Raw genomic sequence first — 12,287 nt, 5'->3', positions numbered from 1 at the left:
AGACATGTGCCCTGAATGGGAATTGAACTGGAGACCTTTCGCTTTGTGGCATGATGCCCAACCAGCTGAGCCACACCAGTCAGGGTGTTAACTGCAGACTTTAAAAGGGACTTTCTCCACAATCATTTTCATTCAGCAATTGTACTATGGTTACACAAACAAAATAAAGTCTGGTCCTTTTACCTAGTAAGCTCAAGGTCGTACGTAAGATAGAAAAAGACGAGTAAATAATCACAATTCCGTTCCATACGTCCCATGGCAGAGGGTAAAGCACAAGCGCTAAGAGAACACGGGAAAGAACTGAATCTGCTGGAGGAGTCCAAGAAGGTTTCACATTGGTGACATTTAGGTCTGTCTTGCAGGACTAATAAGATTCTGCCAAGTCAGAGGGCACGCCAGGGAGAAGGAACTACAAATGTGAAGGCATGTCATTCTTGTTATCAACCAAGTTCAAGGTAGTCAGAGCACTGATGGTGTGCTGGACTATACTGCTAGATGTGCCAGGTGGTAAGAAACCTTGACTGCCAACCCATTATCACCCTGGCCTTCATCATCATGTGGTGGGAAACCAAAACAGACTGTCCATCCAATGAGTTACCATGATTAGCTCTGTACTTTAGAAAGATAATACAGGCAGCTGTGTGACAACTTGAGGGCCAAAGAGACGAGAGACAGGAACAATAATTAAGAATACGTGACAAAGATTTAAGTGAGAAAAAATAAGAACCTGGAAAACAGGAGAGGGTGAAATTCAAAAGACTATCATTCTAAGCTCAGAAAAGTAAAACTTGTGCAATTAGTTGTAGAGTGTGAAAGGCGAAGGAGAAATTTTTAGCCAACTGAATATACAGTGATGTCATCAACTGACACAAGAAGAGATTTAGGAGAAAATGTTGAAAACAGGGATTAGAATAAATAAAAGCAGTAACTTTGGCCTTGACCAGCTGAATTTGAGGTATTTATAATAAATCTCAAAGGCTACCTACAGAATAATGGTTCTCAAAGTGTGGTCCCCAGACAACAGCATCAGCACCACCAAGGAACCTGTTGGAAATGCAAATTTTCAGGCCTCACTCACAACCTCACAAAGTCAGAGGCTCTGGAGAGGAGGTCCAACAATCTGTTTTTACAAGATTTCCAGGTGATGCTCATGCCTGTTCAAATTTGAGAAATTGTGCTGTAGGAAACTTAAAGCAAGGTTACAATTGGAAGGAGTAAGAAACAGCAACAAAGTCACAGAGAAACATGTTGGTCTGAGAGTGGAATAAGGACAAAATAGAAGGTACTATATATTTTAAGACATTTCGATGTGAAGAGGTGAGAAAGCTAAGAAAATCATGCTTAGGAGCCTCCAATTTCTTTATGAAATAGAATCAGCCTCTAAGAATATCAGGAATGCAGAGAGAGCCCTGAGGAAATAGTGGATGTTCTATGTATGTTCTCTCTGATCAACCACGGAGTCACTGAAGGCAGTGAGTGTACTTTGTAATTCAGTGAGTTCGCCGCAGATGCTAGCAAAGCAATGACCCAGCAAATGGGGCTGATCAGATATAAAACTAGCAGAAGTGGTCAGAGTTCAGTTTGACTTTCTTTTCTTGAGCAGTTTTAGTAACTAGGCTGTTCTGGCAAAGATTAACATTATTTGTGGCATTTTATTTGTTCCTATCTTTACCAGCTATGCCGACCTTTATTTTATCATAATTATATTTCTAGATCATACAAATTTCTTAATACTTCTGACTTACAAACCCCATTTTGGAAAAGTCAAATTTTTATAATAAAGAACTATATACAAAAATCAGCAGATTCCTCCTACTGCATGCTTATGACTGCAACAGATGCCACGCTGGATACATCAAACAAGGGAGAAAACAATGCTTGACGAGGGCCACGTGCCAAACCCTGTGCTAGGTTCTGGGAGGGCCAAAAAGTCCGTTTGGATTTTTCTGTAAGATGGTTCTAGTAGTGCTTAGCTGTCTTTAACTTCATGCAAAACAATTCTGTTAGAGTGTATTGTGACAGCTGTCATAAGCAGAGTGCATTTAAACAAACTTACCAGGATTGGTGAATTTTTGTGCAGCCATTTTAATACTGAAGATAAACAATAATACACAACATTTTCAGCAATATTATCATTTCAAGAAAGGTAAAAATACAACTGAAATGCAAAAAAAAGAGGTTTGTGCAGTGTATGGAGAAGGTGCTGTGACCAATAGAATGTGTCAAAAGTGGTTTTGAAGTTTTGTGATACTACTGACATTTTGGCCAAATAATTCTTTGCCATGGGGCTGTCTGATACATTGGACGATGTTTAGCAGCACCCCTGGCCTGTAGCCATTAGAAGCCAATAGTAAGAGATAGCTGACATACATAAAATATCCAAATCAATAGTTATTGGTGAAAATGAAAAATGTCTTTTAGTTTACAGAAAAAACATAACAGACTTTTTGGCCAACCGAATACACTGTATATATTACCTCATCTAACCTCCACCATGAAGGATGTTTATCTCCACTCTTCCATTCCAAAAACCTTAATGTCTTCTGAGAGTTTAGAAGTAAACTTAATTAGGAGTTCCCTTAAATTAGGAACCACAAACACAAAATACTTAAATGGTAAGACAAAAGAGAAAATGAAGTCACTAAAAGGTATTCATTAAATGTTGACCAAGAAAATGAAGGGAAAAATCTATTCTGTTAATATTAGGCTGACTTGCTAAGAGCGCAAAGCAGAAGGGAAAAAATGTATTCTGACAACAGTGTCATGTATCACTATATCACTGTAAAACCATCTCGAGTTAAGTCCATTTACCGCTCCGCCAGTTCCCAATCCTCCTGAATCTGCTTCTGCCTGGCTTTGTGGTACTCCTCCCTCCAGCACTTGGAACAGAAACCATGCCAAGCAGGGTTGCCGTAGTAACCACATCCTTTCTTGCACAGGAGCTCTGATTGATCCACATGAATTCCTCTGCGTTCAGACTTAAGGCTCATCTTCTTCCTGTTTATCAAGTAACAAAGAAGAAAGAGTTGAAAACGAATTATTTCATCAGCACAGCCATTAAGACACACAAAATCAGTCCATATCTTCCAGCTATAGAGGAGGGGAGGAGAGAAGAAATGAAGGAAGAAAAGGTAGGGGAGAAAGGGAAGGAAAAACACAGTTTAATAAATACAGCAAATTCCTGACAGTCATGTTAAAGAAAAGACTTCTTCTCCCCTGCCCAATAATATAACAAACACTTTAAGAAAGGCCTAATATTATATTAAAGACCTAACCATAGAACATAAAACTACAAAACTTCCAGAAGAAAACGCAGGGGAAAAACTTTATGACATTGGATTTGGCAATGATTTCTCGGATGGTACACCAAAAACACAAGTAGACAAATGGGACTAGAGCAAATTAAAAAACTTCTACACCAGGGGCGTCAAACTCATTTTCACCGGGGGCCACATCAGCCTTGAGGTTGCCTTCAAAGGGCCAAATGTAAGTTTAGGACTGTATAAATGTAACTACTCCTTAACAAGCAAGAGCTCGGCGTTGCCACCAGGTGGAAACAAGGTGCCCGGTGGCTAAACAAGGTAGTGGGCAGGATTTGGCCTGTGGGCCTTGTGTTTGCCACCTGTGTTCTATACAAACAACACTAGAGTGGCACTAGACTGACATTTTGTCTCACATAAATTAATTCAACATCTACCAAGAAAACGAGTATAATTAAAGCATCAGAATATAATCTAAACTCTCAGAAGGCATTCGTGGCCCTCAGACATTTAGGACAAATTAACATGAGACTACTCTTTGCTACCACTCATTACATATGCAATATTATGACAGGTACTTAATATAATTACTTACAGCAACTCCCCCCCCCACCAAAACCCAAGGCAGACATTCTCTTCATTTTATTAGATGTGAAACCTGAGGTTGAGAGAAATTTTCAAAAGTACATGAACACCACTGAAAACAAGCAAAAGAGAAGGGATTCAAACCAGGTGTGCTTCCAAAATCCTTATACCACATTGTCCCCAATCTACTTGTCCAAACTCCACTCACATCCCTGAGCACAGCAATATTCAATCATATGACCATCTCCTAAACAAACCATGCATGTTTTGTGTTTTGGCCTAGACCTCTTATCTATAGTTTTCTTCTGCTTTTTCAAAGATGATTCACTATTTGAAGCTCATAAGCTTCCCATGAGCTTCCTCCCACCCAGAATTAACCTTGACTATGAGAATTAATTCTCATAATACTGCTTATTTAAGAACCAGTTACATCCATTCTACTTCATTATAGAGTCATTTCTATGTTTGACTCCTTTGCACCTAGACTAGAAGCATCTTGAGGAGCTGCTTTATATCCCCAACAGAACAGGGTGGTGCCAAGGGAGGCAGGGCTATTCTCTATTTAGTCTTTATCTGAATAGTGAATAAGCTTTCCTTTAAGATTTGATAACAAACTTAAGGACTTATGTTAGATATACGTCAGAACAAGAAACCAATTAAAAAGTAGATTATATTGAAGAAAAAATTTTAGCTGTGATTTTCCTTTTTAGACTATCAGCAAAATAATTTGAGTTTTCTGCATAGCTATTATCTAACAAGATTCCTTACTTGGCAAGTTAAATGTGTTAAGGTAGTCTTATCTCTGGCAATCAACTGGATCTTACCGATCCTGTTAGGTTGACTCATTTTACCACTCCCTATTTTATTCTTGCTGCTACCACATTGTAGTTGTTAAGGGAGTGAGTGAGGAAGGACCAGTAAGAGCTCTGAAGGGGGGAAGGGTGGACAGCTTTTCCCCCACGCTTCTTTCCCTGTGCTAATATATAGGAATAGATAATACTGTATAGAGAGGGATAAACAATTGTAGAGAACCTTCTTATGTCAAGTACTTATAAAACATAAAATCATTTATTCATCAAAGCCAAAAAATTAGTATCTTCATTTCTAAGTTGAGTAAACAAAGTTTGAAGAGGTCAGACAACTGTCTAAGGTCATACATGTTACAGTTAAGATTTGAAATATTTTAACAAGTTCTAAGTCTGTTTTCTTTTCTACTATACCATATCTTGTTTGTTCATACCACCAGGATTGTATTATAAATTGCTACCCAACAAGTTTCACTTAAATTCATAGAATAAAATGGTCCTCATTCTTCTTCTTGTAAATAAACTGCCAAACAAGCACAGAAAAAAGGGGCACTCCACAGCATGTATGTATGAAACTCACATGTCCAGAAAAAATTAAGTCCTGCATCTTGGGGATCCTACAATAATTTAACACAAATATTTACTAAGGGCCAACAAGTGCACACAGTCGATACCACTGTTAATACAACTGACAGAACATACTCTTCCCCCCAGACCTCGCCCCTCCAAAAAACCAGGCATACTAAGCAATGCAGAAAGACAGAGCTGTGAAATTGAGGGGGGAGAAAAAGGCAAGGTAATTCTGACTTAGGGAGTACAAGAGACCACCTGGGCCAGGGGATGGAGCTGTAGACCTTAAAGAGCTTTGAAACTTAAGAGGGTCTTGAAAGAATGATACAAAAGTGGAGGGCCATTCTAGACAGGAAGAACATCTTTTACATAAAGCTCGGAAACAGGAAGGCAAATGGAGCATGAACAATGTGGTATAAGTAGGAGGTTAACTGAAGAAGTTAGGTGTGAGGTCAAACATGACTGCTTTTTAAAATTCTGGGCTAAAGGGTCTGGACTGAAGCATCACTGAAAGCTCTATGAAAGCATGCTAAGATCTTTATTTTAAGACATTAAAACTTGAGAGACAAAGTTCTGTCTCATATCATGTAAAGTGAGGTGGACAATAAATAATCACCCCCCAAATCAGCTATAAAAATGGACAAAACTTCCCCTCTGCTGATGAGTCAATGTGTTGGCCAAGGAAAGCATTTACGCTCCAGGCCACCAGCTGTTTCTGCAGGCCTCTTGTGGCTCCTCCATGTACACACAGGCTCTGTTGGCCAGAGTGAAAGGAAACCTTACAGGCTGGCAGTGTTTGCACACAAATTCTTTGTCTAAACAACCAACCTTGGGCTGACCATTAAGGTATTATGGTATGTAAGCACAGGGGTGACCCTTAGAAGGAAGTCAAGTTTAAAAATAAAAACAAGAAAAAAACCTGAACAAAGACATCAGGGGCCATATGAAGTCTCCCCAGAGATTCCACAGATTCAGTCCAGCTATAACACTTCATAGTACACAATGAGCACTACTTTGGGGGGGGGTCTCAAAAGTGAAAGAGAGGAGAAGAATTGGGCAAGAAGACCAGAATTCAATATATCACCAAACCCTCCGTGAGTTTACCATTCTCTCCTCCAGTATCACCAAGCCAATCCAAAAATGCCCACCATGGCACAGACACAGTGCCTCTAGTTCAGGCTCAAGGAAGGAAGAAAGGGAAACTCCTAACACGGAGAGAAAATATGAAAGTCCCTCCATTTCATTGTTTTTCCCCTTCTCTGGAGCCACAGCACCCAAACCACCACATGCAGAACTGGCTGGAAAGGCAGACTGCAGAAATGAAACTCCAAGGAAGGGGAACTATCGATTTCTCCCACTCTCCATCCTCCCCATTTCTTGGTCCCCATGGAAGTACAGTGTTCATGATAGAATAGAGTGGGGTAACTCACTGCACCGTTTTCTGGCCAGAGGAAAGGAAAGATGAGAATCTGGAAAACAAACAAACAAACAAACAAACAAACAAACAAACAAAAAGGGTAGGAGAAGGCACTGACAAGGAAAACTTGAAAAAGCAACCTAAAAAGGTTGTTGGTGAACTCCTGGGCTCACCCCTGCTTGTGCATAATATAACCGATGCTATTCAGGACAAAAGACTAAAATTCAAACTAACTGAGACCACTGAACAAGTTTCAGACCGCACGTACCTGACACGATGGAAACTACTGCAAAGGCCTTGAAAAATGAACTGACATTGGGAACACGGCCCACAGAAAGTGGGTTAGAACTTGCAGCCCAGCTGGGCAACCAAACTAGAAACATTTGCTCTGCAGATGACACCACTAAGAAAATAAAATGACAAACTACAGACTGGTAGAAAACACTTGTGATCACATATTTGACAAAGGACTTACATCTAGAATATATAAGGAATGCTCAAAAGTCAACAGTAAGAAAAACCACCCAATTCCGAAATGGGCAGGAGACCTGAAGGACAGTGATCAAAAGAAGATAAACGTGCTGGGGGACAATTTTCACATTTCAGTCCAAGGGGCCTGTGCAAACATCCTCTTATCTAATATTCTTAGAAGAAACACAGGATTATCTCCCCTGCCCCCAGAGCCTAGGGCACGTTTGTTTACTGTCCAGTACAATAGATAAAATGTTTCCCTTAGGTCAGAGATTGAGCAGATCTGTTTTCTGCCTTTTATAAAAGATTTGGCTTCCCTAAGCTTGGGTTCCTCAGCTGTGACATCACCCTCATGGGACTTGGGAGTAAAGGTAGATCACATGAAGATGAAGTTTGTTTTGTTGAAGTCCTGTGAATGATCAAGTACTCTGTCTCTCACTCAGAATCTCCTGTCTTCTACCAGCACCCATGAATCTATGGCAGGATCCCTTGTTACCTGCGAGCAGGGTGAAAACTCGGGTCCTTCACAGTTCTTGACGACATGGTAAATAAATATGTGGAGAGTTGCTCGACATCATTATCCATGAGAGAAATGCACATTAAAACCACCATGAGATATCACTACACACTTACTAGAATGGCTAAAATTTAAAATATCAGCAATACCAAACGGCAGCCAGGATGCAGCAACACTCACATCCCTAGTGGGACGTGAACAGCACAGCTATCGTGAAAAACAGTGTGACAGTTTCATAAAAAGTTAAACATGCACTTACCATACAACCCAGCAATCCCACTCCTGGTTATTTCCTCCAGAGGAAAAACTGATGTTCACTCAAAAATCTATACGTAAATATTTCCAGCAGCTTTTCTCAAGACCATTAAAACATGGAAATAACCAAATTATCCTCCAATGAGTGAATGGATAAACACACTGTGTGGTACAGCCATGCAATGGATGCTCCTCAGCAAAAAAAAAAAAAAAAAAAAAAAAGGGTGGGGAGAGTACCTACCCAGGCAACAACTTGGATGAATTTCCAAGGCTTTATGCTGGGTGAATGAAGCCAGTTGTAAAAGTTTACATATAGTATGATCAGTGTTTCTTAGGAATTAAGACCAGGGGGAGGGTGTCTATAAAAAAATTACACAAAAACATTTTTGGGAGGTGATAGAACTATTCTGTGTTCAGGTGTTTACATAAATCTAGAAATGTTTTAAAATTCATAGAACCATGCACTCCCCCCAAATTCCATTTTACTGTATGATTTAAAAAAAAAACCAACTTGAGAGGCAGTTTCTAGGTTGGATTGAGGGGAAAGTGCAGAACAGGAGACAGGGATAGTGACCAAGAGACAACTACAGTACTAAGTTACAGTAACAGAGGTGTGTCAGTCATACAGTGGGAATGAGAAGGGGATGGTGGCAGGGCGCTTTGCAGGTGAGATGGCTAACAGTTAATGAAGGAGGCATGGCAGGAAGACTCGCAAGTTTACAAATACTCTTTACTGCCTCTACTGAGATTAGAGCCCTCCAGTATTTGTTTGTTTGTTTCTTATTAGCTTAGTTTTTTAAAAAAGATTTTATTTATTTATTTTCAGAAAGAGGGGAAGAGAGGGAGAACAAGAGGGAGAGAAGAAACATGGATGAATGAGAGAAACATCAATTGGTTGCCTTTTGCATGCCCCCAAATGGGGACCTGGCTGCAACCCAGGCTTGTGCCCTGACCAGGAATAAAACCCGTGACCTTTCAGTTCTCAGGCTGGCACTCGATCCACTGAGCTACACTAGCCAGGAAGTCCTCCAGTATTTAGATTTAACATACTTATTTAGTAGATGAGGTTGAGGTAGAAAGAAGAATAACTAAATCTAGCCAGAGTCCAGATGTTAAATTGAAGAAACTTTAAAGACCATCTACTTACTCCTCTTCTTACAATAAAGATGAAGACACTGAGACTGAGAACTTACAGTTTGGTCAATCAAAAGGTAGTAAGTGGCAGGAATGACACTAGAGCCTGTACTTATACTAAGTCCTGAGTTCCATCGAACTATTTTGAGGGTCTGAGCTTATCTTTCACTATTATCCTCCTGTAGTCCCTTTCTTCAATTCCAAGAGGAATGGGCAAAAAGAAACATCCACGTTCCTTGTATCAGAGTTCAGTAAGTTTTTAAATTTTAATACTACAGATAGTATAGCACAGGTCTGTGTCACTAAAATGAAAACATTTTAGTGAGTCTGCCTAGCACATGAGCCAGCAACCTCCCTTTTCTTGGGCAAATGCTACCCCAACCCGCAATGGTAGGCTGCCAGCAGCCATGTTTGCCAGGGCCAGAACTGACTGAAGCGGAGATGGGTATGTGAACCAAACTGGAGTTTTGGAAATGAGTTTAATCTGGGTTGTTCTGATGAGTGATGGAGGTGGCATGCCATGACCATCCTCCTTCAAGTGAGCCGAGTAACAGGATAACCAGTCTGAAGAGTGAATAGATGCACACCAAGAAGCAGAGAAAAGAGGCAGAAGAAAAAAACTCTACGTCTTGAGAAGTTTCCATTTCTCAGTTTCAGCTGCCTGCCTACCCTCAGATTCTGAGACACACTCCTGAATCCCTCACTGTTCTTTCCTTTTCTTCTTATACTTGTTCCAATAAAGCTTATTTAACTGCACCCAAAGACTTGTCCAGGTGCTATTCTAAGGCCAGAAAAATATAACAGGATTACTGTGACTAGTCAGCATACAACCAAGAGTGCAATAGGTATTAAGCTGAAAACAATAAGAGTAGCTATGAGTTTATGAAGACCAATTTGGTGTGGACATGAGATGATAATGATCAGTCAAACCCTCATTCAAATACCAGTTCTGCCACTTATTAGAAATATGACTTCGGACCAATTAATACTTCTGAAACTTCCACTCACAGCTTTCTGTCCAACTTCTACTCCTACCATTCTCAACCTTTTCACAAATCTAAGCCCCATAGCCCTTGTGCTCCCATGACCTTTGCTCTATGGTATTCACCTGTGATTATATAATCTTACATAGCAAAAAAAGATTTGCAGAAAATTATGGTTACTAATCAGCAAACCTTAAAATAGAGAGACTATTCTGGATTATCCAGGTGGGTACTACATAAGCACGTGAGCCCTAAATGCAAAAGAGGACAGGAACCCAGAACAGTCAAAAAACAATCTTGAAAAAGAATGTAGAAGGACTTACAGTTCCCAATTTCAAAACTCACCACAAAGCCATGATAATCAAAGCAGTGTGGTACTAGTACAAGGACAGACATATGGATCGATGGAACAGAACTGAGACTAGAAATAAACCCACACATTTATGGTTACCACAAGGGTGCCAAGACTGTCCAATGAAAATAGATGAATCTTTTAGCACATGGCACTGGGACAACTGGGTAGCCACGTGCGAGAGGATGAAGTCAGACCTCTACCTCACACCGTACAAAAAACAACTCAAAACGGATCAAGACCTAAACGCAAATGCTAAAACCATAAAAACTCTTAGAAAAGAATTCTTAGACATCAAAAACAAGAGCAACAAAAGAAATATAAACTGTACTTCAACAAAACTAAAACTTTTGTGTTTCCAAGAACCTCACCAAGAAAGTAAAAAAGATAACCCACAGAATGGGAGAAAATATTTGCACATTATGTATCTGATAAAAAATTTGTATGAAGAATATACAAGGGAGGACAAAAGTAGGTTTACAGTTGTGAGTATACAAAACAAAGTTTATTTTTGAGTTATTATTTGTTCATTATTGTATTATTTTCCATACAAACTATAAACCTACTTTTGCCCACCCCTCTATAAAGAATTGTTATAACTCAATATTTAGAAAATAAATAACCTAATTTTTTAATAGGTAAAAAGATCTGAATAGACACTTCCCCAAGTAACACATACAAATGGTCAATAAGCACACACACAAAAATATGTCTGACTTCATTGGTCATCAGTGAAATGCAAATCAAAACCACAACGAGATACCACTTCACATCCAGTAAGATAACAAAGTCAGGTAATAAGGTTAACAGAGCCCTGGCTGATCTAGTTCAGTGGTTTGAGCACAGGCCTGCAAACCAAAGGGTTGCTGGTTCAATTTCCATTCAAGGCATATGCCTGGGTTGCAGGCCAGGTCCCCAATAGGGGGCGCACAAGAGGCAACAATGTGTAACACATTGATGTTTCTCTCTCTCTCTCCTTCCCTTCCCCCCTCTCCAGAAATAAATAAAATCTTTAAAAAAAAGAAAAAAATTTAAAAATAAGGATGTGGAAAAATTAGAACTCCCATACACGATGGTGGGAATGCAAAATAGTGCAGCCACCTTTGGAAACCATCTGACAGTTCCTCAAATGATTAAACAGAGTTATGATATTACCCAGCAATTCCACCCCAAGGTTTTTACCCAGGAGAAATGAAAACTTATGTCTACACAGAAATCTGTACATGAATGTTTATAGCAGCATTATCCATAATAGCCAAAAGGTGGAAACACCCAAATGTCCATCAACTGATGAATGGCTAAACAAAATGTAGTATATCATACAATGTAGGCATTAGTCATAAAGAGAAAAGTACTGATACATGCCTCGATTAACCTTGAAAACATGATGCTAAGTGAAAGCAGCCAGTTATAAAGATCACATATCATATGATCCCATTCACATGAACGTCCAGAACAGGGAAATCTGTAAAGACAGAAAGTCTTTAGAGTGGGTGTTTAGGATGAAGGGGGAAGGGGAGGAATGAGTGTAGGTGATAGCTAAAGGTTATGGGGTTTCTTTCTGAGGTGATGAAAAAGTCCTGAAGTTGACCATGCGGATGGCTGCCACTGAGTTATGCCCTTTTAAGTGTTTGAATTATTCCTCAATAAAATTGTTTTTAAAATGAAAATCAGAAAAGGAGAGCATAATGGAATATCAGGGCACTACTGTTGGCTTTGAAGGTGAAGAGACTATAATTCAAAGAATGTGGGTGGCTTCTAGAAGCTGCAAATGACCCATGGCTGACAGCCAGCAAAGAAATGAAGATTCAGTCCTATATCCACTTGGAACTCAATTCTGCCAAAGTGAGTATGTCTAGAAGCAGATTCTCCCCACAGCCTATACAGATAAGAGCCCAGGCTGGTGGACCCCTTACCTTTGACCTCTTGAGATCCTT

The 12,287-nt window shown here is 39.7% G+C and overlaps 1 protein-coding gene across 4 annotated transcripts in view; it reads right to left on the bottom strand.

Annotated features, from left to right (window-relative positions):
* LOC119042012 (BTB/POZ domain-containing protein KCTD7) overlaps positions 1–12,287 on the bottom strand; it is a 90,701-nt gene that overhangs the window by 39,639 nt on the left and 38,775 nt on the right. For all 4 annotated transcript variants that reach the window (XM_037135557.2, XM_053663467.1, XM_037135555.2 and 1 more), the window contains one exon: positions 2,812–2,997. In XM_037135557.2, coding sequence (XP_036991452.1) covers positions 2,812–2,997 — 186 coding nt within the window. The remainder of the gene's footprint in view (positions 1–2,811; positions 2,998–12,287) is intronic.

The sequence above is a fragment of the Artibeus jamaicensis genome, unplaced genomic scaffold, assembly GCF_021234435.1.
Source record: "Artibeus jamaicensis isolate MK-2021 breed Jamaican fruit bat unplaced genomic scaffold, CSHL_Jam_final contig_3182, whole genome shotgun sequence".
Lineage (NCBI taxonomy): Eukaryota > Metazoa > Chordata > Mammalia > Chiroptera > Phyllostomidae > Artibeus > Artibeus jamaicensis.
The sequence above is the reverse complement of the archived record's forward strand: the minus strand, read 5'-3'. Positions and strand labels throughout refer to the sequence as shown.